The sequence below is a fragment of the Ammospiza caudacuta genome, chromosome 4 (assembly GCF_027887145.1).
Source record: "Ammospiza caudacuta isolate bAmmCau1 chromosome 4, bAmmCau1.pri, whole genome shotgun sequence".
NCBI classification, from domain to species: domain Eukaryota; kingdom Metazoa; phylum Chordata; class Aves; order Passeriformes; family Passerellidae; genus Ammospiza; species Ammospiza caudacuta.
The window spans coordinates 10,419,128-10,440,469 of record NC_080596.1 but is presented as its reverse complement, the minus strand read 5'-3'; the positions used below and the strand labels follow the sequence as shown (position 1 = coordinate 10,440,469).

Genomic DNA, 21,342 nt, shown 5'->3' with positions numbered 1-21,342 from the left:
TGCATCTTTCTTATCCTGATGGAGTGCTCCTACAGCAGGACTTCCCTGTTTCTCTGCAGAATGGGGATTTTACTGTGAAGGCATCCAACTTCAACTGCAAGATCTCCACCACAGGAGGAAACAAATCAGGGCTTGTGACATCCAGCACTGGCCATAAAAGCATGACCTCCACAGATGCCTGTGTACAAGTCTACCTTGGGAAGAAGGGCCCCAGCTCCAGGAGAAAGGCACCAAGCTGGCACCATTCCAGCAGGGAATTTCTGCTGGAATTTGCCCAGCTGCTGCCTGCCAGTTCCATGATGCCAAGCTCAGTTGATAACAACGGAAGCATTTCCATATCTAACATCACTACCAGAGCTTACCAGGAAAAGCAAATACTGAGCTATGGCCTGTGACCAATCCCCTTTCCTTGCCATACCCCCACACTCATCTCTCAGGTTCTGTGCAAAGTTGTACATTTGCTCTGGGCTGCCTTTTTCTCCCAAAATGCAAATGGTATCATTTGATCATCATACAACACGGGAGAAGGAGGGAAATCCATAGAGTGTGGGAAGGCCTCAAAGATAAACCAGGCACAGCAGAATAACTTAGTGCTACACAGAAAAGAAAATGCACAGAAAGGCTCTGTGTTTGGTAGGGCAGGAGCCATACATACTCTGAACTTTCAGTGTCTTCCTCCTCTGCTCCCTGTTCTGCAGGGGCTGAGTCAGCCACAGGGGCATCATTAGCTCCTGTTCCATTACCAGAGCCATCCACCTGTTCCTGGCTGTTCAGTGTAACATTTCTCCTTTCTTGTTCATGCACTGTAATGTAATTTTCAGAAGTTAGATCTATTATGCTCTCTCTCCCTGGAGCTACCCTTGAAATGAGTTATATAAATAGTCAGCAAACAATCCTAAACAAGCTTCTTTCCCAAATACTAAGGCTGGACTTGTCCAGACATTGTGACCCCTCTGCTACAATACAAGACAACACAAAATATTTGCTCTGTTCAGCCCACACACAGCTAAAAAAGGTGACATAAGGGATTCCAGGACAATCCATGGAAACTATAAAATTACTTGAAGCAGCATGCCCTTAGAAATTGTCATCATCTTCCTCTTTCCTTAAGATAATTTGAGAATGGAGTTATAAGTGATGCAAAATGCAGAATATGTAAAAGATTTCTGAAGGAAGGATGCTCTTTGTATTCACATGTTGTTAGATCATTGTATCCTTTAGAGCCAAATTAGCTGGAAGGGAGATTTATTCCATTAAATAGACAACAACTCACAAACAAGATCTAAGTGATGCCCATGGGCAAATTCCTTGTTGGTAGAATTACTTTGTTAAGATTCAGGGCTTGACATGCTTCAAGGAGCTCAGACCCAGGGAAGGATTAACAAAGCTTGGGGAGGATGCCCACTGAAAGTGGACACAAAGAATGCAGAATTGAGGGGCCACTTGGACATCTGGCACAACTCTCAAGATAAGGAAGAAACTAAGAAACCCAACTCTCCTGACATCAGCTCTGACTGGTAAAAAGTAATTCCTGCAGGGGGAGATTGTGACCACCAACTCATGGAGCAGCAACTCAAGAAACTCCCCAGCCCAAAAGAAGAGGGAGACTGAGCAATGCACTGAGTGGACTAATTACAGTGAGAAGTGAGACAATCCCTAACCAAAAGAAGACAGAATACTAGCTAAGAGGATAACCTTGTCACTTGCAACCAATTACAGCTAGTTTCTTGTTTGTTTAAATTTATGAATAATAGAAGTTATTTTGATAGTGGGTGTGTCTGATCTGTGAAATATCACTGAGCACCCAGACTGGTGAAACACTGAAGCAAACAACCAATGTCTCTCTCAAGTGTATCATTATTTACCTGTTGCACCCCAGCAACAAGTCCATTTTTTGTGCACAACATATTGACCAAGTTACAGGGAGACCCATTTCTAATGGCCTGGCCTGTAACAGCCAAAGGGTGAAGAAATCCTGTTTGCTCTTGCAGTCTCAGAAACCGCAGGCAACAATGACCTCAGCAACTCCAGTGTCCATGTCACACTAATCAAACACCAATCAGTTAAAATTGCAGAAAGGGTTACCACAATAAAGTTCCTTCTGCATAGGTGTTCAGCTACCACTTTTCTTGCAGGGATTTCCCACTGAGACTGACAGAGGCCATCACACGCACATTGCGTCCGTTCTCTGAAACACTGGCCAGAGGCTTTAGCCCTGTGCTTTGCCTTTTGCCAAAATGCAGTTTCAATCCCTGCTGCTCGACTTTCTTGGAAGAGAACACCAAAAAATAACTATTACCTTTTAGATAAAAGTACATTACCAACTGTAAAACATCAACTCACCTTCCGGAAGCTTCAGTCAATGCACATGGGAAGGGAGAGAAAAGAAGATACAATTAGATTTGGTGAGGCCACTGGTGCTTCACACAAGCCTCAATGCAGAAAGCAGTTACAGCAGGGGAGGTGAGCAAGGGTCGGGTACCACCCTCTATGTTTGGCTAAGAGCATTCAAAGCAGTAGCACAAAGAGCTGCTGCCCGGAAAAACAAAGAAGTGGGTGCTGCTGATTCTGCTCTCATTGCTCCAACAGGGTAGAAATAGAGGCAGCTTAGGAACCCCCTGAACACCCTCCTCCCTGGTCCCCTGTTCCTGTTCCCTATTCAGATTTGACCTGAATCGTTTCTTTCCCTTGTTCTCCCCAAAACTGGCAAATTCTGCTATGATAACCTTAACACTTCATGTTAGCTGTATAGCTGCTGAACAGGCAGGCATTGGGAGTAAAGAATTCCAGTTTGCTGCTCTATTAGCACCAGGCAAACTGGACTTGGAGTATGTGCAATCTGCTATTTTATGCTAGAACTACAAAGGACACACAGATCTGCCGGTGCCATCCTCGAAAGGGCTTCTCCCTTTATGGACACCACCAAAAATGGACTTGGACGGATGTTCAAGTTGGAGCCTCCCAGCCAGGCCTGTGCTTCCAGCCAGCTGCCCACCTCAAAGAACTGAGTTGTGCAGCTCCCCTTTTGTCCCTTTCCCTCCCACAAATCAGAAATTACAACAATATGAGGATCCTCACCTCTGCATTGTCATCCTCCCAATGTGGAGGACTAACAAGACTTCTTAGTCGTTCACTAGAGGGAACAGAAGCAGGAAAACATGCAGCTGTCAATTTCACAGACCACACAGGGTTACCAACAAAATATATAAGTGAAGAAATTTAAAGAACCCCTTGTTCTGATTTAGTAACATCCCAGCCCAGAAACACAATCAAGTGGAAGAACTTTTATGTACTGCAAGCATTTCAGGCTATCACAATCCATAATGCAAGAAACATTTAATAATGACTTCCTGACAGAGAGGAAATGTTTCTTCAGGATTTTACTGGTTTTTATGTTTGGTTTGTTTGGTTTTTTTTGGCTTTTTTTTTTTGTGTCATTTGTTGCTGCTGTTGTTGTTGTTTGGTTGGTTGGTTTTTCTTTCTTACTTCTTTTCCAGACAGGCCACTATGTTTCAAGCCAGAATTCTCCAAACAGAATCAAGTAGAACCCAAAAGATTGGCAAAAACCTCAATCTACCGTGCATCAGAAATTTCACTTTGGAGAGGCTCTTTATCTGTCACGTACAATTCTATATCTCGTGGTTCCATTAGAAGGTTGAACGGCACTAATTCGACTGAATCCTCTGTTGACGTCGAATGAAGTGAGTACTGCTGGCTCCCTTCCCAGTCCTGCAGTGGGGTAAAAATGGAGACAGAGTAGGAACCGCTTGAAGCCACTCCATCCTGCCTTCCTGTTTCAGTTCCCTGACTAGATTTGAGCTATAACCTTTTCTTTCCCTTGCTAGCCTAAACAATTCATGTTGCAAGAACGGGTGCCGAGAAACAGAAACCACAAGCACAGGAATTTGGGGCAGAAAGGTTCGTTGCTCTATTGGCACCAGCAAACTGGATTTGTGTATCTGCAGTCTGTCAATCAAAGAATAGAACTACAAGGAACACACAGATCTGCCAGTGCCATCCTGACAAAGGCTTCTCCTTCTCTGGACACCACCAAGAAAGGACTTGGATGAATGGGCAGGTTGGAGCTTCCCAGCAAGGGCTGTGCTTACAGTCAGCTGCTTGTGGCATCCCACCTCAAACAACTGAGTTGTGCAGCTCCCCCTCTGTCTCCTGCCCTCCCACAAAGCAGACAGGACAAGAACAGGTGATAAGAACATGATGCTTACATCTGTAATGTCATCCTGCCATGTCGGAGGACTCTCAAAACAGTCTGGCCATTCATCAGAGTCAATAGAACTAGAAGAAAATACAGCTATCAATTTCACAGACCACACAGGGCTTCCAAGACATACAATTGCAAAAATAGAAATAACCCCTTGGTCTGATTTATCAACATCCCAGCCCAGAAACAAAATCAAGTGCAAGAGCTTCTATGTACTGCAAGCATTTCAGTGCAATCCATAACGTAAGAAACTTTCAATAATGACTTCCTAAATGGAGAAGAAAGATTTCTCCAGGATTTTGCTTTGTTTTTAGGGGTTTTGTTCCCATTAGTTCCCTTCCAGACAGGCCACTATGGTACAAATCAGATCCCATTACAAAGAGTCAAGCAGAATCCAACAGTTTGGCAAAAATCCTGTGTCCACCATATATCAGAAATTACACTTTGGAGAGACTCTCCATCAGTCACATACTCATTGTTATCTATTGATTCCTCTTCATTGTCACTCGCCCGCAGCTCAGCTGAACTCTCTGCCTCTCTGGAGCCAAGTGGGTGCTGCTGGCTCTGCTCCCTGTCCTGCACCTGAGAGTTGTCACCCTCCCTCATTGGAAGACTAGCAGGACCTGCTGTCTGTGCACTAGAGGGAACCAGAAAGAGCATGCAGCCGTTTGAGCACAGAACCAATAATTTCACTGCAGACAGAGAGATAGCAACACGTAACACTTATTCAGATTTAGCAACATCCCAGCCTGGCTCCACAAGTGTTCCCCAAGCTGCTATGTGCTGCAAGCATTTCAGCATATATCGAGCCACACTGTAACAAATATTCAGCCATGACTTCATGAAAAGAAAGGCTGAAGCAAGATTTTGCTTTTTATTCTTTTTTTGGACACTTTTACTTACTTCTCTGCCAGACAGGCCACTATATTCCAGGTCTGAAGCTTCTGCACAGACTTCAGCAGAACCCAGCAGCTTGGAAAAATGTCTTCCTACCATGTATCAGAAATTGGAATTTAGAGAGACATTTTACTCTCACATACCCATCATTATCTCTTGGTTCCTCTTCGTCACGAGTTGCCACTGGACCAGCTGAATTCTCTGCTGCTCTGGACAGCTGTGAGTGCTGCTGGTTCTGCTCCCTGGCCTGCAGTGGGGTAAAAATTAAGAGAGAGTAGGAACCACTCAAAACAACTCCATCCTACTTCCCTGTATCAGTTCCCTGACTGGATTTGGGCTGGAAGCTTTTCTTTCCCTTGTTAGCCCCAAGAAGGGCAACTTCTGCAGTCAAAGCCCTAAACACTTCATGTTGGACGAATGGCCACTGAGAATAGGAACCACAACAGGCATTGGGAGGAAAGAATTCCAGTTTGCTGCTCTATTGGCACCAGGCAAACTGGACTCGGAGTATGTGCAATCTGCTACTTAATGCTAGAACTACAAAGGACACACAGATCTGCCGGTGCCATCCTGGAAAGGGCTTCTCCCTCTATGGACACCACCAAGAATGGACTTGGAGGGATGTTCAAGCTGGAGCCTCCCAGCAAGGGCTGTGTTTCCAGCCAGCTGCCAGTGGCACCCACCTCAAAGAACTGAGTTGTGCAGCTCCCCTTTTGTCCCTTCCCCTCCCACAGACCAGAAAGGACAAGAACATGTGGATCCTCACCTCTGAGTCCTCATCTGACCAAAATGGATGTTCAATAGTAAATCGCAGCCTATCACTGGAGAGAGCAGAACCAGGAGAACATGCAGCCATTTATTTCACTAGGCACCAAAGGTTACCAACAAAGAAAATGTTGGCACTTAAAACATCCCCTATTCTGACTCAGCAACATGCCAGCCCAGAAATACAATCATTCCAAGAATTTTGATGGACGGCAAGCATTTCAGTGTGGCCAGCCAGTCTCTTACATTCCATGTTAGATGGACAGCTTCTAAGAAGCCAAGGCTTCACAAACACAGAAGAAAGGCTTCTGCTGGATTTTGCTGGGTTTATTTCAATTCTCTTCCAGGCAGGCCACTACATCCCAGGTCTGAAGTACTTGCACAGAGCTAGGCAGAACCCAAAAGCTTGGCAAAAACCTCTTTCAACCACTTATCTGAAATTACTGTTTTGATAGACACTTTCACATACCCATCATCTTCTATTGGTTCCTCTTCATCATTCCTTGCCAGTGGCTCAACAGAATTCTCTGATGCTCTGGAAAGATGAGGCTGCTGCTGGCTCTGCTCCCTCTCCTGAAATGGGGTAGAAATGGAGGCACTTAAGGGACTGCCTGAACACTCTGCTCCCTGCTTCCCTTTTTCAGTTCCCTAATTGGATTTCGGATGGAGCCATTTCTTCCTCTCTTTCTCCCCCATACTGGCAATTTCACCTGTAATAGCCTAAACACTTCTTAGCATGTGAACAACTACTGAGGAGGAAAAACCCCATACCCAAACGTGCTCTTGTGTTTGGTGCACGCGGAGCTGGGTCTTGAAAATCGGGTTGTAGAATTTGAGGCCTTTTCTTTGCAAAGGTTCAAGAACAGCCTGGTCAGGATAAAACTGCCATGCTGTTTGCTGCATGTTTCTGTTTTGCACAGCAGCAGTGGCATCCCAAATTTGAGCTGATACACTGCACTGTGGGCTGGATCCAAGCATGTTCTTTTAAGATAGTAGGGGAAAAATTAAAAAAAGACCAAATGTGAACCTTTTAAAGACTTCTTGGAATAAGAAACCAAATTAATGCATAGCAACCAGTCAGCTGCAGTTGCCTTTTACAGCTCAATGAATGAGATTCCTTATACTGATGTTGCAGGTAAAACAACTTCTTACTTAGGAAGTCAAAGACTTCCTGTGCTCTCCTTTAAATCACGGAAGCAACAACCTCTTTTAGGATGTTCACCCACACTCTGCAAGCACTTCTCAGTCATGCTGATGTGTTCAGGAGTGTGTTTGGGGCTGACTGGGAACTGTGTCTAAAGTGATAAATCAGAGCCTTCTTTCAACATTTGAGGCCAGAGTACTCGGTAATGTTCCAGAAGACAGGCAAGCAAACTAATTTGAAAGGAAGATGGAGAGGGGTGTGCCCTTCACTACTTACCACAGGAGACTCATTGTCACTGATAGTGATGACTTCAGCCTCAGAAGATTCACCTGGGAGATCTCTGATGTTGTCGCCTGTGAGATCTATCACTTCTTCACCAGGTGAAAAAGAAAAAAGAGTTGAGATCAGAGATTACGAAGGAATTAGGTGGGCTGCCACTCTAGAACTGGCTGTGGTGGGATTCATTGTGCCCTCGGTCTCTTTGTTTAGGAATATGTGTATCATTCCACTCAAGCTTTGCCCTCAATAGTCCACAGGGAGCATTGCTAGCCCTGTCCCTCTGAAGGGACAAAAAAGGAGGAAGAGCAGCTGAGCTCCTCCAAACTTTTGATGAATGACAACAGCATCTGTTGGATGACAATAGGATATTCACAACAACAGATTAATCATTTCATATAGGGGAATGTTTAGCACACAGTGCAAAAAAATAACCCCAACCAACACTAGAAGGGGATACCAATTTCATGGTACCATCCTGTAGGTTGGTTCCTTGAAGGAGGGGGCACACCTAATGACAGGCTTCCCTCATCTTCATCCAGCTTGGAAGATCCCAAACTCAGCGTGCCACCCTCCTCTGAGGCAGCTGCAGTGACTGCCAGCTCATCAGAACACACAGTCAGGGCTTTGAGCAGCACTTGAGCACCTTTGCTACACAGCTCCTCTCCCACTAGCTGCCAGTGTATCGAGCTCAGTAACACCAAAACAGTTGTCAGAAGGCTTGCTGTTTGGGGATCCCATTCCAGGTGCTTCCTCAATCCCAAGGTTTCCCTTCCTCCCCAGTAAAGGGCCTAGAAACTGGCAAAAGCACATGGCCAGATTTTCTTCAACCCTCCAGAAGCAGTTTCTGTTCTCACCAGGCTCAAAGGCAGGTGCACCACTTTCCTCAAGGTCTCTTGGCTCGGTCTGCGAAGTTCCACCTGCGCTGGAGGGCAGCAGCCTGCTCCGTTTCCGAGCTGGTCTGGAACCAACTGCTCCTCCAGGGCGCTTTCGCTGACGCTGACAGGGAACAAAGCCTGAGCACTTTCTGTGGCACAAATCTTAACACGGCCCTCGGTTTTTCCAACACCAATGACAGCACACAAGGATACAGAAAACTCTTCTGCAAAGGCTGGAATACACACCAAATGGTGCTATGGGCCATTCCTACCTGAGCACATCACATCAGGGAAAAGACATCACCCCTGATCTCCCACAAGCTGCCTCCCCAAGATCGAGCCTGTCCCAATGGCTTGAGAATGAAGAGACCAGTTCCCAATTCCAGCAGCTTGCTGCTCACACCGTAAGCATTTCTGAACTACTGCTAACAGCCACAGCGATTCAAAACCTTCACTATTCCAGAATGTCAAGTTACATGAAGTTTTCAAAGATTCCTCTGCATTTGCTATGAACTCTTGAAATGTTTTCTAGAAGTACCCTGGAAAATGTTTTAAGAATCAGATTTCCATTGAGTAGCAAAGTACTTACTGAGCTCATGGTGGTTTCTGATCAAAAACCACCAGCAGAATAAGTGGGGCAAACACCAAAAGGAACGTCAGGGATGTGATCAATCCCTTTGGTTCCTTCAGGCAGCCCACTGCAGATTTGTTGGAGTGACAGAAAACTGCTCTTCCAAACCTACCAGAAAAGCAGAGGGGAGATTATCTATTTGGAATGCCAGTTTTCTTGAACACCCCCATGTCCCAAGACTCCCATTCCTGAGTCCCCACTTCCTGTCCAAAGACAGAGGGGAATCCGTGACTCTGGTACTTGAGCCCACCTGCAGCCCATCCACCCATCCTGCAGCCCAGCCCAGCCCCTGAGCATCAGAAGCCTTGCCAAGAATCGCCTGCCCTCACCTGTACAGTCAGTGCAGAGTTTGGCTCGCAAATGTCAGCAAATCGCTCTCTATTCCCAGCCGGGATGGAGAAGACGGATGCTCCACGTCTGCTGCGCAGCAGAGAATCCGTCAACTGGCTCAACAGAGTCCATGCCAACAGAACCTTGGAAGTGGGAGTGCCCCTGGCAACCAGGGGCAACATTCCATGCCCGGGTAACGGGTGTCCGCTCTGCCCACCCGTGGAGTTCCAGAGCGCCATGGAGGCACCTCAACCATCACCTGCTGCTGCTGCCACCCACCAGATCAGGGTGCTCAGGGCCCTGCCCAGCCTGGCCTGGAAAGTTCCAGGGCATCCACAGTTTCTCTGGGCAGCCTGTTCCAATATCTCACTGCCCTCACAGCTCTTCTTAACATCTGATCCCAATCTCCCCCTTCTGATCTAAAGCCCTTCCCTTCCCAATCACTCTCTGCCCACTTTGGACACTGCAAGGCCTCAGTGAGGCCTCCCCGGCCCCTGCTCCTCCCCAGGCTGGACAGCCCCAGCTCTCCCAGCCTGGCTGCAGAGCATGGCTGCTCCAGGCCTGCACACATCCCCACGGCCTCCTCCAGCCCCACTTCACAGGCCCATCCTGCTGCTGGGCACAGCTCCACAGGCCCATCCTGCTGCTGCTACTGGGCTCAGCTCCACAGGCACATCCTGCTGCTGCTGCTGGGCACAGCTCCACAGGCACATCCTGCTGCTGGGCACAGCTCTACAGGCACACCCTGCTGCTGCTGCTGCTGGGCACGGCCGGGCACAGCTCCGCACGTGGGGCCTCAGGGGCAGAGCAGGGACAGAGCTGCACCTCCCGCTGCCCTCAGCCTGAGCTACCCGAGCATCACTGGAGCCTTCTGTGGCTAAAGAAACCCCAACAAACCACACATCCCCAAATCAGAAATAAATTTAAACCCTTCCTTAACCCTCCTCCTCAGGTTTATTAGTCTGTTGCTGTTTTAACTCTTATCAGAGTGTTTTAACTTTAACCCTAGTAAATAGCAATTAAAACAAAATCCAAGTTTGTTGGGTTTTTTCATAACTGAGGAAAAGATCTAAGCATTCAGATCCTTATTTCAAGTCTCTGAAGTCTTGCCATTTTCAGGTCTTCAACTACTCCTCTAACCAGAACTTCCCAGGAGGGCTGAGGAGTTTTGCTCTGCTCCCGGGGACAGCACCTTCCTCCTGAGGCCCTGCTCTGCTATGGAAGGTGACACAGCAGAAGAAGCAGAATTACTGCTCACTTTTCCTTCCAGCCACTCTGCCATGGGACCTGTGTTCAGAAGGATGGGCTGGGGCTCCGGAGAGCAGCAGGGTACCCATCTCAGCCCTGCCAGGTGCAGGGCTGCTCCTCAGGCCCTGGTCCTGCTGGGTGCTCTGTGCTGTGGGGAGAATGGTGGGAATTGACCCAGTGCTGTGGAGAGCACAAGGACTTGTTCAACTCATGCTCTACCTGAGGAGGCTCATTTCTTACAAAAGTTTCTCTGTTATTACAATCCCTCCTTTTGGGTAATTGACTCCATGGTGAGTGTTGAAGAATGGGAGGGATGACTTTTCCATTTTTTGAAAAATCCCAAAGGCAATTTAACACTTCATATAAAAATGCTAAGATGCTAAAGCAATTCCAAACATACATTTAATATATTAATAATTAAGCACCTTGTATGACTCCCAAAGCACTGGTTATGAGAAATGAAGCATGCAAATGTACTCTGTCTCTCTGGTCTGGGCTTTCAAAGTTCAAAAACCCCACTTCTCCTATGCCTACAGATCAATGATGAAATTATGTGTTTGGCAATTTCCCCAAATCCCCAAATTCCCTTTGTGGGTGTGCACCATATACTCCTTGGAGGAATTTGCACAGGAGTCATTGCTGTGCCATCTGTAATCTGAAAACACGTCCCTGCCTTTCTCCACATGGCTTTGTTAAAAACTGCCCTGTTCAACACAGCAGGGCTGGGTCAGCTGTGGTGGTGCTTTGTGCACACATTCAGCTTTCTACCTCCACACAGGTCTTAAACTGAGTCCAAAGTATATGAAGGAGGAATCCTGACTGTGAAAATGCCAGTGGGGTTCCTGCGTCCCTGGGGTAAGCAGGTGTGACTTTCTGTACTCATCCTTCCTCTAGGAGAATAAAATTAAAACGTGTCACCCTATATTTTCCTGAACTGCACCAGGTGATCTGATAATAGACCTGATAATATTGCAGCTGACATAGGTGTGGGTCAGAAGAGGAGAGAAAGATCTTTGTTTTGCACTTGGAAACAAAGTTGTCTGAATGCAGCTTTCCAAACCTTGTTGTGGATTGCAGAAATAAGGTGACATCTAGATCCAGAAACATCTGATTAAAAATATTCCAGACTCTTTCCCCATCTATTAAATCAGGACACCTTAAACTGGTTTACTGTGCCAGTTTTGGACACTGTCATTAGGATTCAGCTGCAGTGCAAAGACAATGCACTAACCTTAGTTGAGCTGCAGCCATTAAGCACATACTTCTATTTCCCATATCTGTATCTGACATAAAAAAAATAGTTATCTTGGCCCTGTGTGTCGGAAGCAGCAGTAATTAATGTATAGACAGCATACTTGGTAAAGCAAAATAAGGAAAAGGTAAGGGCTAAAATTACTACAGGAAAAATTTCAGGTATTTAATGTTGGGAAGAAACCCTAACATTTTATAATTATGGATCAAATAATCTCACAGCTATCAGAGGTCTCTTTCCAACAGAGCAGATGAATACTTGGAGTCTGTGTTTTGTAAGAGAAAACAGGAGACATTATTCCCACATTACCAAGGGGGAAAAACAAGACTGAAAGAACTTCACCTTGCCAAGGGATGGCACGTGCCTGTCATGGGGACAGGGAGAGCAGCCATCCAAGGCACACTCCTGTTTTGCTCTGCAGGTTTCATGCCCAGGAAAACACATTTCAGGTCTGAAGTCCTGCAGGTGAGACAGAAAACGGGGGAAATTGTAACAGCTGATCATCTTTTTAGAGGCTAATACTGGGATAATGTTAACTCCTCTCCTTTTATTGTTTAAATTGCAATTTATTATAAAACTATCCTCAGCACCCTCCTCTATTTTGAAAATTCAAGTATTTTCTTAAATTCACTATGAGAAGACTGCAGAGAAGAGTACTTCTTTACTCATGCAATTTCTAATTAAATAAAAGCTACAACCAAAGAAAATTAAGCTGCTTTCAGTTTTTCAGTCTTTGTATAGAATCTTAATATATTATTGACTTAGAAAATTGAATTTCTTTTAATGATAGTTGTAGTAAGCTGAAACTTGCTAAGCACAAGCTACTGAACTGAAACCTTGGTAGCCACATAGTTAAAGTGCAGGTCTGAGCATGGAAAGTTCAGAGGTTTTCTTCTTTTTTATTTGGGGCATGTAAGTAACACTAGACATATCGACAGGTAAATTTATTTCAATTTTGTTTAAAAAATGGTAATAAAACCACAGGAACTTAGACTGAGATTGTACATGAGGATTTTGTTATGACAAGCAAATGGTCCAAGGCAAGAGCACTGAAAGTAGTACTTGATTATGCTTAAAGGAAAATGTGCTTTTTCTTCAGCTGACAACTGGGTGCCAAGACCAAAACTAATGCTTCACCTCTTCAGTTACTTTTTGGTAATCAGTGCTTTTCTAGGCCAATAATTTCTAAAAATTATACACACACACACACACACACACACACACATTTAAAGAGTTAATTACTAACCCTATGCCAAAATTTTAAAAGAAAATCACCTCAGCTTATGGTGTTGAGCCATACCAACATCTGTTTAAAACTATTGTAAAATCAGCTCAGTGTCATTTCACTGCAGGTTACTTAAACTTACTTGACCATAAATGGTTTCTTTAAATGCTTTTTTCGATGAGAACACCTGGCATTGCAAGTCACCTAGCAATACAGCTTTTAGAAAGACATTTCTGCTTACTGCCATTGCATCCACCAAGTAGCTAAAAGTCTAGAAAAGATGACCAGAAAACATTGGCCTAAAATTTATGGCCACCCTATAAGTAAATATTTTTATGTGTATTTCTCTAAGGATTATCTTTGAGTAATTTTGACCACTAGAGTAGGTTCCATCAACAGCAAAAATCAAAAGATGGCTTTATCAGAATAATAGTAACATTTTACCTTTTTTTGTTTAGGTCAAGCCACATAAAAATTAGGCAGCACAATGAACCTACTAGGAATGTCCTTTGTTTATTACTACCCCTGCCTAAATACAGCCATTTCAAGATCTCTTGAAAGATGGCTGAAGAAGCAGATAAATAACAGAATGAAGAATAAAATGAAAAACCAAAAGTAAGGATACATGTCCACACAGATGACTAACTTTTAACATGGCTTGGTCATCTGTTTCCTGTTACAAGGTTACATTTGCCAGCATTACAGGCTACAAGGGAAACATAAAAGAAAACTTTCAAGATAATGGAAAATCATGACTATGCTAGGACAGCAATTTTTTCAGCCTATAGCTGGTCCCAATGGGCCAGACAAATGAAAAACACAAACAGTATTTGGAGATGCACCTTGGACATCAAGATAGCTCCTTGAATAACTAGCTGCTAGAACACCAGTTGTTCACTCACAGGACCACACTGTCTACTCACCTTGTTTAGGCTATTTTAGGCTCTATTAATTCCATACCATTTATGTATACAGAAACATAGGGCAAAGTAACATGCCTAAAAATTAATATAATTGAGTTCATCTTTCAGAAAGTACATGCCACAGTTTAGCGATTTAATCTGTGGTGAATTACGTATTATCTCTTGCTGCAAATCTTGATTTTTATGCTTTTTTTTTAATCTGCTTCTCTTCAGTTTTCAATAAACATCAGTTCATCTGAAGTATAGTTCAGGCTTTACTAGTCATAGTAACATAATTCCATCCTTGGACATGAGAAAGATTCTGTTCTCCTGAGAAGAAACCAGAGCCCATTGATGCCAACAGCAACAAGCTCACACCAGTATCACAAATGGAATGCAGCCTCACTAATCCTGTAAGCCATTAAGATGATAGATATTGTGAGATGCCATTAAAATATTCCTGATTTTGGGAAGGAAAAAAATTTGTCATAAACTCACTTTGTATAGTTCGGCTCATCCAAGAAAAAATGGGATGTCATCATGCATATAAACACAGCACTACTTCTGCTGTTTTTTTCCCTTGCTTCTATAAATTTTTTTCTTCCTGTGAAGCCTATTTCTTTGTGGGGTAGCAGATACAAAATAATTTACTTAAGTCACAAGTAAAGCAACACCTGTGGGAAGCTGTCATTAAGATGAAAGCAGGTACTTTAATGAAATAGGAAACAGAGATTGGTATTTGGATTCTTGCTTGACTTTACCTGTTTTTCTAGACCATCTGAAGCACCTAATAAACACTTGGTCATCTGTCCAAATAAGGTTCCTTTTCCACCTCTCTTTTTAAGAAATCCTGGTTTTGCCTGTTAAAAAAACCATTTTTATCTTTTATCCAGTAGCACACATGTTCTCTGTTGTAGACCCTAAATGTATTCCTTCTTTACAGGTAGATCCAAAAACTATTACAGACTATTGACACAGATATTGCAAAAGATGTGAAGCATGTAAGAGCAAAGAATTCTGCTTTACTGAAAGCTCTGTTTTATTGCATAGTATCAAACCTTGCCAAATATTCAACACCACCATAATTAAAGCACTGATATTGCTACTTCTCTGGAGCAGAGAAGTGTGAAAGCTCCTACTGTAAACAGCATCAGTTTCCAACGGCCTCACCTTGACGAGTTCTTCCTTCAGCACAAGAAAGTCATAAAGAGACATTTGCTCACTCCAGAAAAGCAATTTAACATGACTAATGTTCAGATTGACATACCACTAATTTAGAAACTGAATTCCCATTGGGCAAGTATTGCAGAAAACTCTGAAGACAACTGGTATCGCCATGTATTTTGTATTTGCCATACATTCTTCAAAACTCAAGTTCCTCCTGTAACCACAAACAGTTGCAGAAAAAGTATTTCATCATTATCTATGGAAGAACTCATGCTAAAGGCAGGATTTCACTCCAACTTGCTCATTTGTGTGCTTTTTAAATAAGGGGGTAGCGTTCCATGTGTTCACATTTAAAAAACCCAGGTATTTTGATCTTTAAGATATCTACATTTCATGAATAATAAAATACTTCTGGATTCTTTTTTTGCTCCAGTACCTATTGTTTGTAATTCAGTTAGCCATGTCTGGAAGCTATGTTCATAGTTTTCAAACTTCAGATTAAATAAACTGAATCATGGCAGAAATCACAGATGTGTAAAATCCCTAAACATGCAGTAAAAATCTCATTAGGAGGTCCTTCCATTGTGTTTGTGTCAACTGGTGATTTTAAATTAGGGGGAAAATGGAGCACAGGAGAATACTTATTTTCATTTTAGAGCAGCATAACCACGATTATCTTTTCAAATGGTTCCACACAGCAACTTTTGTCAAACATAAACTGAATATAAAATCAATGAAGATGGTCTATGTAGACACATGAACTGTTCATAAATATTTCTTCAGGACGGCAAGTTTGTTATGAATAGGAATCAACACACTTCTGTTTACCAATGCAACAGTGAAGGATCCATTCCCTATCATCATGTCTAGCTCCCACTTTCTGGTGAATGGATAATGAGAAGTTTGGTTTCTTTAAACCAAGTGTCAACTGCCTGGTTACAGAATCCTTGCATAATATTTAAAGGTAATTCTGAAGTCTTTTAAAAGAATTATTGGCAAGGTAGAATACATTTTAATAAGCAGATTGAGGCCCAAAAATATTCTGATGAACTTTTATTAAAAATAATCTGCTACAGTAGCATGGAATTCTTCAGCAAAGTCAGGCCACCACCTGTTGCACAGCCATCTTCACTAACACAATAAACTTGATCTTCTCTGTTCCTCTGGTGATCAGCACTGCTGGCTGATAACTGCTCTGCTTAGGAACACAAATGCTGTTTTGACCACGAACGCAATTTCCAAGCAGCCAAGACACAGCTTTACTGAAAAGGAAATCACCTTTCCTTCAACAAAGCCAGTTTTTCCTAAACTTTTGCAGATGGATATAATTCCATGCACAGCCATTAGATCCAGAAACTTCTCAGTATGAGAACCAAAAGTTGCTTAATGACATATTGCAAGTTGATTTGTGATGCTCTGCATGCAGTTTGCTTTTCAGGACTTTGGGGGCTGCTTCCCTTTCCGAAGGCAATGTGTTCAAGATGCAGGATGTCTGCTTCCCAGCGCTGCCTCTATCTGCTGGATGTCATTATGCACTGAAGATTTATGCTCAGCTTCAAATCAAATGCAAGTTTCACACTCTAAGTAGGGATGCCCACAAACATATTGTTCTTTGGAGAGCAACTCTCTGGCTCCATAGATATAACTTGGACAGAGTAGTTATGCTCTTCTGCACCCCATGCCCGATCCAGATCTACAAGTCCCATACACTGCTTTCCTAAAATGACAGCAAGGGAGAACACAGAAACTCAAAATGTAGAAATATTATCAGAAATGTGCATGTAATGTTAGGAAAACACATCAGTAAGTCATCTAAAAAATAAGTTCCAAATCTACTTTAAAAAACATCTTAATCTGGTTTATGTTCCAAATCACATCTGTAACTTGTACTCCTCATTTAGCAAAGACCTTGAAGAGATTATTAACTCTTTATATGAAGAAAGGCACAACTATTTAAAAGTATTCTCAAAACTTACAGGAAAAAAACATGCTTTAATGTAAATGGGAAGAAGAAAAATGTCTAGTTTACCCCTTAGCCCTCTGAATTGCCAGACTTCTAGTCCCTTTAAAACCATAGCTGTTTCCTTCCTGTACTTTCACCTAAAATCTGAAAATCTCTGGTTATTGAACAATAGACTAAAATACCAAAAAGTGTAATTGATTTGAGACATATTACTATAACTACTTATAAATAAACATACTAAATTGGCAATGCAATAAATAAACATACTAAATTGGCAATGCAAAATAAGCTTATTTCAGATTTACCTGCAGCAAAAAACCCAGGAAGGATAGAGGGGTTTTTTCTGCTTAGAATTTTTTTGTTATGATACAGCCATGACAAGATGATGGGACCATTCTTTACTTATTCACTCATTATAATTGATTATTATGTTCTGAAAAACAGAATTGACTTGTCAGATTGTATTTTCAGCAGCTTGAAACTCTACTGAAAGGAAAATTTAGTGCTACTTTGAAATGTTTTATCACTTGTAGTTACAGTCTCAAGTCAACAGGGCACAATCCTGCTTCAGTCTCAAACACGATGATCCTGCCTCTTCCCTTGTTCCTGACAGAATTATACAGCTAAAGGTATTTGGGGTCTGAGATGAAGAGACAGAGCACATCCTGTTAGCCTTTGGAATAGGAGTCTGGCATTCCAAACCACCCTGTGGAACAGCTTACCTCACTTTCCTGAATATATAATCAGCTTTTGTGCCTGTATCATTACCAGCCCTGCTAGGCACCCTGGTCAGGAGCCTTTAGAAGTTCTGGGCAGGTGGCACCAACACACCCTGCAGTATCCTTGTATTTCAGAGCAGTTGGTGCACATCACAGCTGAATGCAGGGCTCAGTCCAACCTACTCTGTCCATCCACAGTGAGCCCCCAGACAGAACTATCTTCTCCTTCTCAGCTTAGTTACAGAAGAATTTCACTGCTTTGAATTCACTATTATGACATTTGGCCTCAGTTATGTTGGTGGTTTGAGATTTGAGAGAGGTAGTAATTGAGTTGGAGACAATTTAAAGATACAATAATAAGGGAAAGCCTGAAAAAGATCTTTCCAACTCAGTCCTGTATGGATTTGTATGTTGCAGGGAGAAATCACTAGTTTGTATAACCAACCAGACAGAACTCTGCAAATCACCTTTTGTAGCCCTATCCTCCCACATCTGTGGTTTCCTAGAAAACCACCTTCTCGGGTTGGTTGAACAAAATGGCCACTGACTCCAATATTATTATTACAATAGTACTCACTGTCAGGGCAAAACACTTAAAAGTTACATTTGTGGAAAAAAAACCCTGCAGTTTCAGACATTGAGAACAGATAAGAGTTACAATCCTTCAAAAAAAATTTTTGATCCTATTTCAATTTTCAGTCTACAGCATGGGGTCCAACACTAGTAATGAATATTGACCTGTTTAAAATTTGTTTTTCAAATATTGTGATGATGACAAAAGAAACTGACAAATTTACTGTCAGCTTTTATACAGGATCTCTATTATTTTATTTTTGGGCAGCGAGTATAAGAAATACTTTCAATTGTTCAAATTAAGCTTCTTAAAAACATTATGCTTATTAGCTAGTACTGCTTTCATATACTTTGTAAATATTTCTTCTAAGCCAAAAAAGCAGACTTATCTCTAAGCAGCCTTAGAGTTCCTAGGCCCTTCTGTCTTTTCTGACCTGGAAGCTAGTTACAGCTTCCATCAAAACAACAATACCAAACTGTCACTTTAATATTGATGATTTTGGATGAAGAAAGACATTTCTATAGCAAGAAGAGAACAGCAAGATGTGAAATGTGACAAAACTTAAATTTTCAACTGTTATCTGAAGACATCTACTTAAAGCCCCATTCATAAATGTCCTACTTCTTCCTTTCTGTATCAAGGTAAAACCATTACTGGGATGGTTTACACAACAGCTGCAGAAATTCATACCGATTTGCCTGCGTTCAGGTGGAAGCTGAACAGCTGTCTGATCTGCAAATCTGCAAAGGATCATGTGCTCCTATAAAAAAGACAAAAAAATCATTAAGAAAAATCTGATTAAATGCTTAAAAGTATCAGAAATGATACCACATTGAAGACAGTATTTCTAAAAAAATTCACCTGTGTGGAATTCCCAATTTTTATACTGCAAATACTTGTGTAGGTCAAGTGTTTGTAATCACTGCCTCATTTCTCCTCATTAGTATTTATTTCTTGCTAAACTTCCTAATTCTTTGCAGCAATTGAATGGGATGCAATGTATACAAGACAGCATCCTTCAAAGACATCCTGCAGAATAACTTTGCCTTCAATAACTGATGAGCAACACAGCCATCGTTAAGCACAGTCGTAATAGGGCAGCCTCCCTGCATCAATAAGCAGCCGAGACAAAATTCTTTAACAGTTGATTTGAACATTTCTCCCAAGCAGTGATTTTGAATCCCAGGATAAGCTGATGGGTCAAATTTCCCCTGCCCCACCAAATCCAATCAGACCCTGAGGGCAAAAAATACCTGGCTGTGAATAGGAAAGTGTCCAGCAAAATGAGCACAATTTACTTTCAAACTACCCCTGTTCCATTAAAAGTTTCTGCAGACACTTCTACAGAAGACTTTCTCCCTGCCCACTCAGCCAGGGGGATGGTGCAGGGGAGGGGGCAGCAGCAGAGCCCCATCCTCACTTGCCTTCAATGCCAGCACAGTGGCACCTCAAAGATCAGGCAAGGCAAGGAAGGCAGGCTAGCCAGGGGAGAGAGCAAACCCTTGCAGGTGTGGCAGTGGAATTACTGCTCTGATGACAGCTGTGCCTGTGGGACAGCTGCAATGCTCAGTACAGGGCAGAGTTAATCAGAACCTTCTTAGAATCCCACAACGTTGCCAAGTCTCCCACAATGTCATGGGGAGAAAACAGAAATGGGCAACAGCACAAAGTGCTCTCCCAAGCAAAGCTTCCAGAGCTATAGCTCTGGATAAACAAGGACATGTGTCTTGCATCAAAAAGATTTTGTTTTTTATTCTTACCTGATATAAAATTACAATTTTAAAGATTTGGTTCTTATAACAGGTGAAGAAGCTAAGGACACTTAGCTAAGTGTCTCACCTAAGGACACTTCAGGTTCTTTCATTATTCTGAAGTAAGGATACTTACTCCAGCGTTTTTAGAATGCCATAAACATCTAAAGTCTTCACTCCACAAGAAATCTTCATATTAAAACAAGATGGCAATTCCCCCACTGCACTCCACCCAATTCATAAACAAGACACCTGACTGCAAAAAATTTTCCCATATATTATAAAATAAAATATGATCATCTCTTGATACACAAATATTACTCATTTAAATACATTTATAATATCTTGATGCAAGGATATTTGTTCCCTAGTACAGCACAAAGACATGAAGGTTTCCAGCTCACAGCTTCATAAAAAATACAGAAGCAAAATAAGAACATGTTATAACACATTTAGGCCTTAAACATGTTACACCCAGGCAGTTCAGCTCAAATGTGGCTACTCCTGTAGTACAAAAGAGGTAAAAATGTTAAACCCAGATGTGACCACTGAAGAACGGAGAAGAAGGGGTGCCACAGACAATGTGGCCACTGTTGGAGAGAAGCAGGAGTGACAGGCAGCTTGGGGAGAAAAAGAGGGATTTAGAGGAAAGGGAGAAGACCCATGTTAGCACACAACTCCTCACCAGTCTTCAGGCACCTGACAGAACTTGGCTCTTTGCAACAGCAAGTTCCCAGCTCTTTGGACCAGACCAGAGCCAAGGTAAGTCTTGTCACTTGACCTGAACATCTGGACTGACTCCAATCCTTGGCTTCTTACAGTGTGATCCAAAAAGATAAACTAGAGGCTGTTATGACTACATTGTTTCCCCCTGACACAATGATTAAATTGTCATATTCCCTGTTGGCTGAAATTTTAAAAAAGCATTTCTAAAGTAAGGTTGAGAAACTTCCCAAAGTGTGCATAAACAATTAACTTGTTTACTAGAACATCTACCTGTTCCATTTCTATTAAATTTCCAAAGCTGTATTTGCAAATGTATACAGTTCTACTTTCCAATTCTCCTTGTGTCTTGACAGAGTCTCAAAATGTATCATAACAGAAATCTACAGCTAGCATAACCTTACTCCTTGCAACTATAAACAAATGAATTACAGCATAATGTTCTCATCAAGAAAGTTTTGGAAATGCCAGACTTCTGGATGTCTTTTTAGATCTCACTAAAATAAAAGATAAGAGAAATTAATTTAAAATGGGAACTGGAGTGGATGACACAGACAAAGTCTGGCTAACACATGGCAACTTTGGCTGCTAGCCAATAACTTGTAAGAATTTATTAATATGAAATATAAAAACGCATACAGCTAGCTGCATAACAGAAGTTATTTATAACTAGGA

General features: G+C 42.4%; 2 protein-coding genes across 2 annotated transcripts in view; both read right to left on the bottom strand.

Annotated features, from left to right (window-relative positions):
* Positions 1 to 2,117: 2,117 nt before the first annotated feature.
* On the bottom strand, positions 2,118 to 5,975 carry LOC131556854 (uncharacterized). Its single transcript, XM_058803755.1, has 7 exons — positions 5,886 to 5,975; positions 5,263 to 5,366; positions 4,695 to 4,859; positions 4,227 to 4,296; positions 3,626 to 3,729; positions 3,079 to 3,133; positions 2,118 to 2,267 (listed from the first exon to the last, which is right to left on the bottom strand). The coding sequence occupies exons 1-7, from the start codon at positions 5,973 to 5,975 to the stop codon at positions 2,118 to 2,120; spliced, it is 738 nt and encodes a 245-aa protein (XP_058659738.1).
* Positions 5,976 to 16,012: 10,037 nt separating this feature from the next.
* The window catches only part of GSTCD (glutathione S-transferase C-terminal domain containing), a 44,263-nt gene continuing 38,933 nt past the window's right edge, over positions 16,013 to 21,342 (bottom strand). The window contains exons 11-12 of the mRNA XM_058803797.1: positions 18,884 to 18,953; positions 16,013 to 16,654 (exon numbers count right to left, since the gene is read on the bottom strand). Of these exons, the coding sequence (XP_058659780.1) occupies positions 16,518 to 16,654; positions 18,884 to 18,953 (207 nt within the window). The 3' untranslated portion in view covers positions 16,013 to 16,517. The remainder of the gene's footprint in view (positions 16,655 to 18,883; positions 18,954 to 21,342) is intronic.

Bases quoted from the DNA above. Each gene is read 5' to 3' on its own strand.
- LOC131556854 (XM_058803755.1), bottom strand. From the start codon at position 5,975: ATGGCTGCATGTTCTCCTGGTTCTGCTCTCTCCAGTGATAGGCTGCGA. The intron at 4,860-5,262 runs GTATGTGAGAGT...GGTTCCCTCTAG, and splicing joins GAACCAAGAGATAATGATGG to TGCACAGACAGCAGGTCCTG. The intron at 2,268-3,078 runs GTGAGGATCCTC...TTCTCTTCCAAG, and splicing joins GGGAGGATGACAATGCAGAG to AAAGTCGAGCAGCAGGGATT.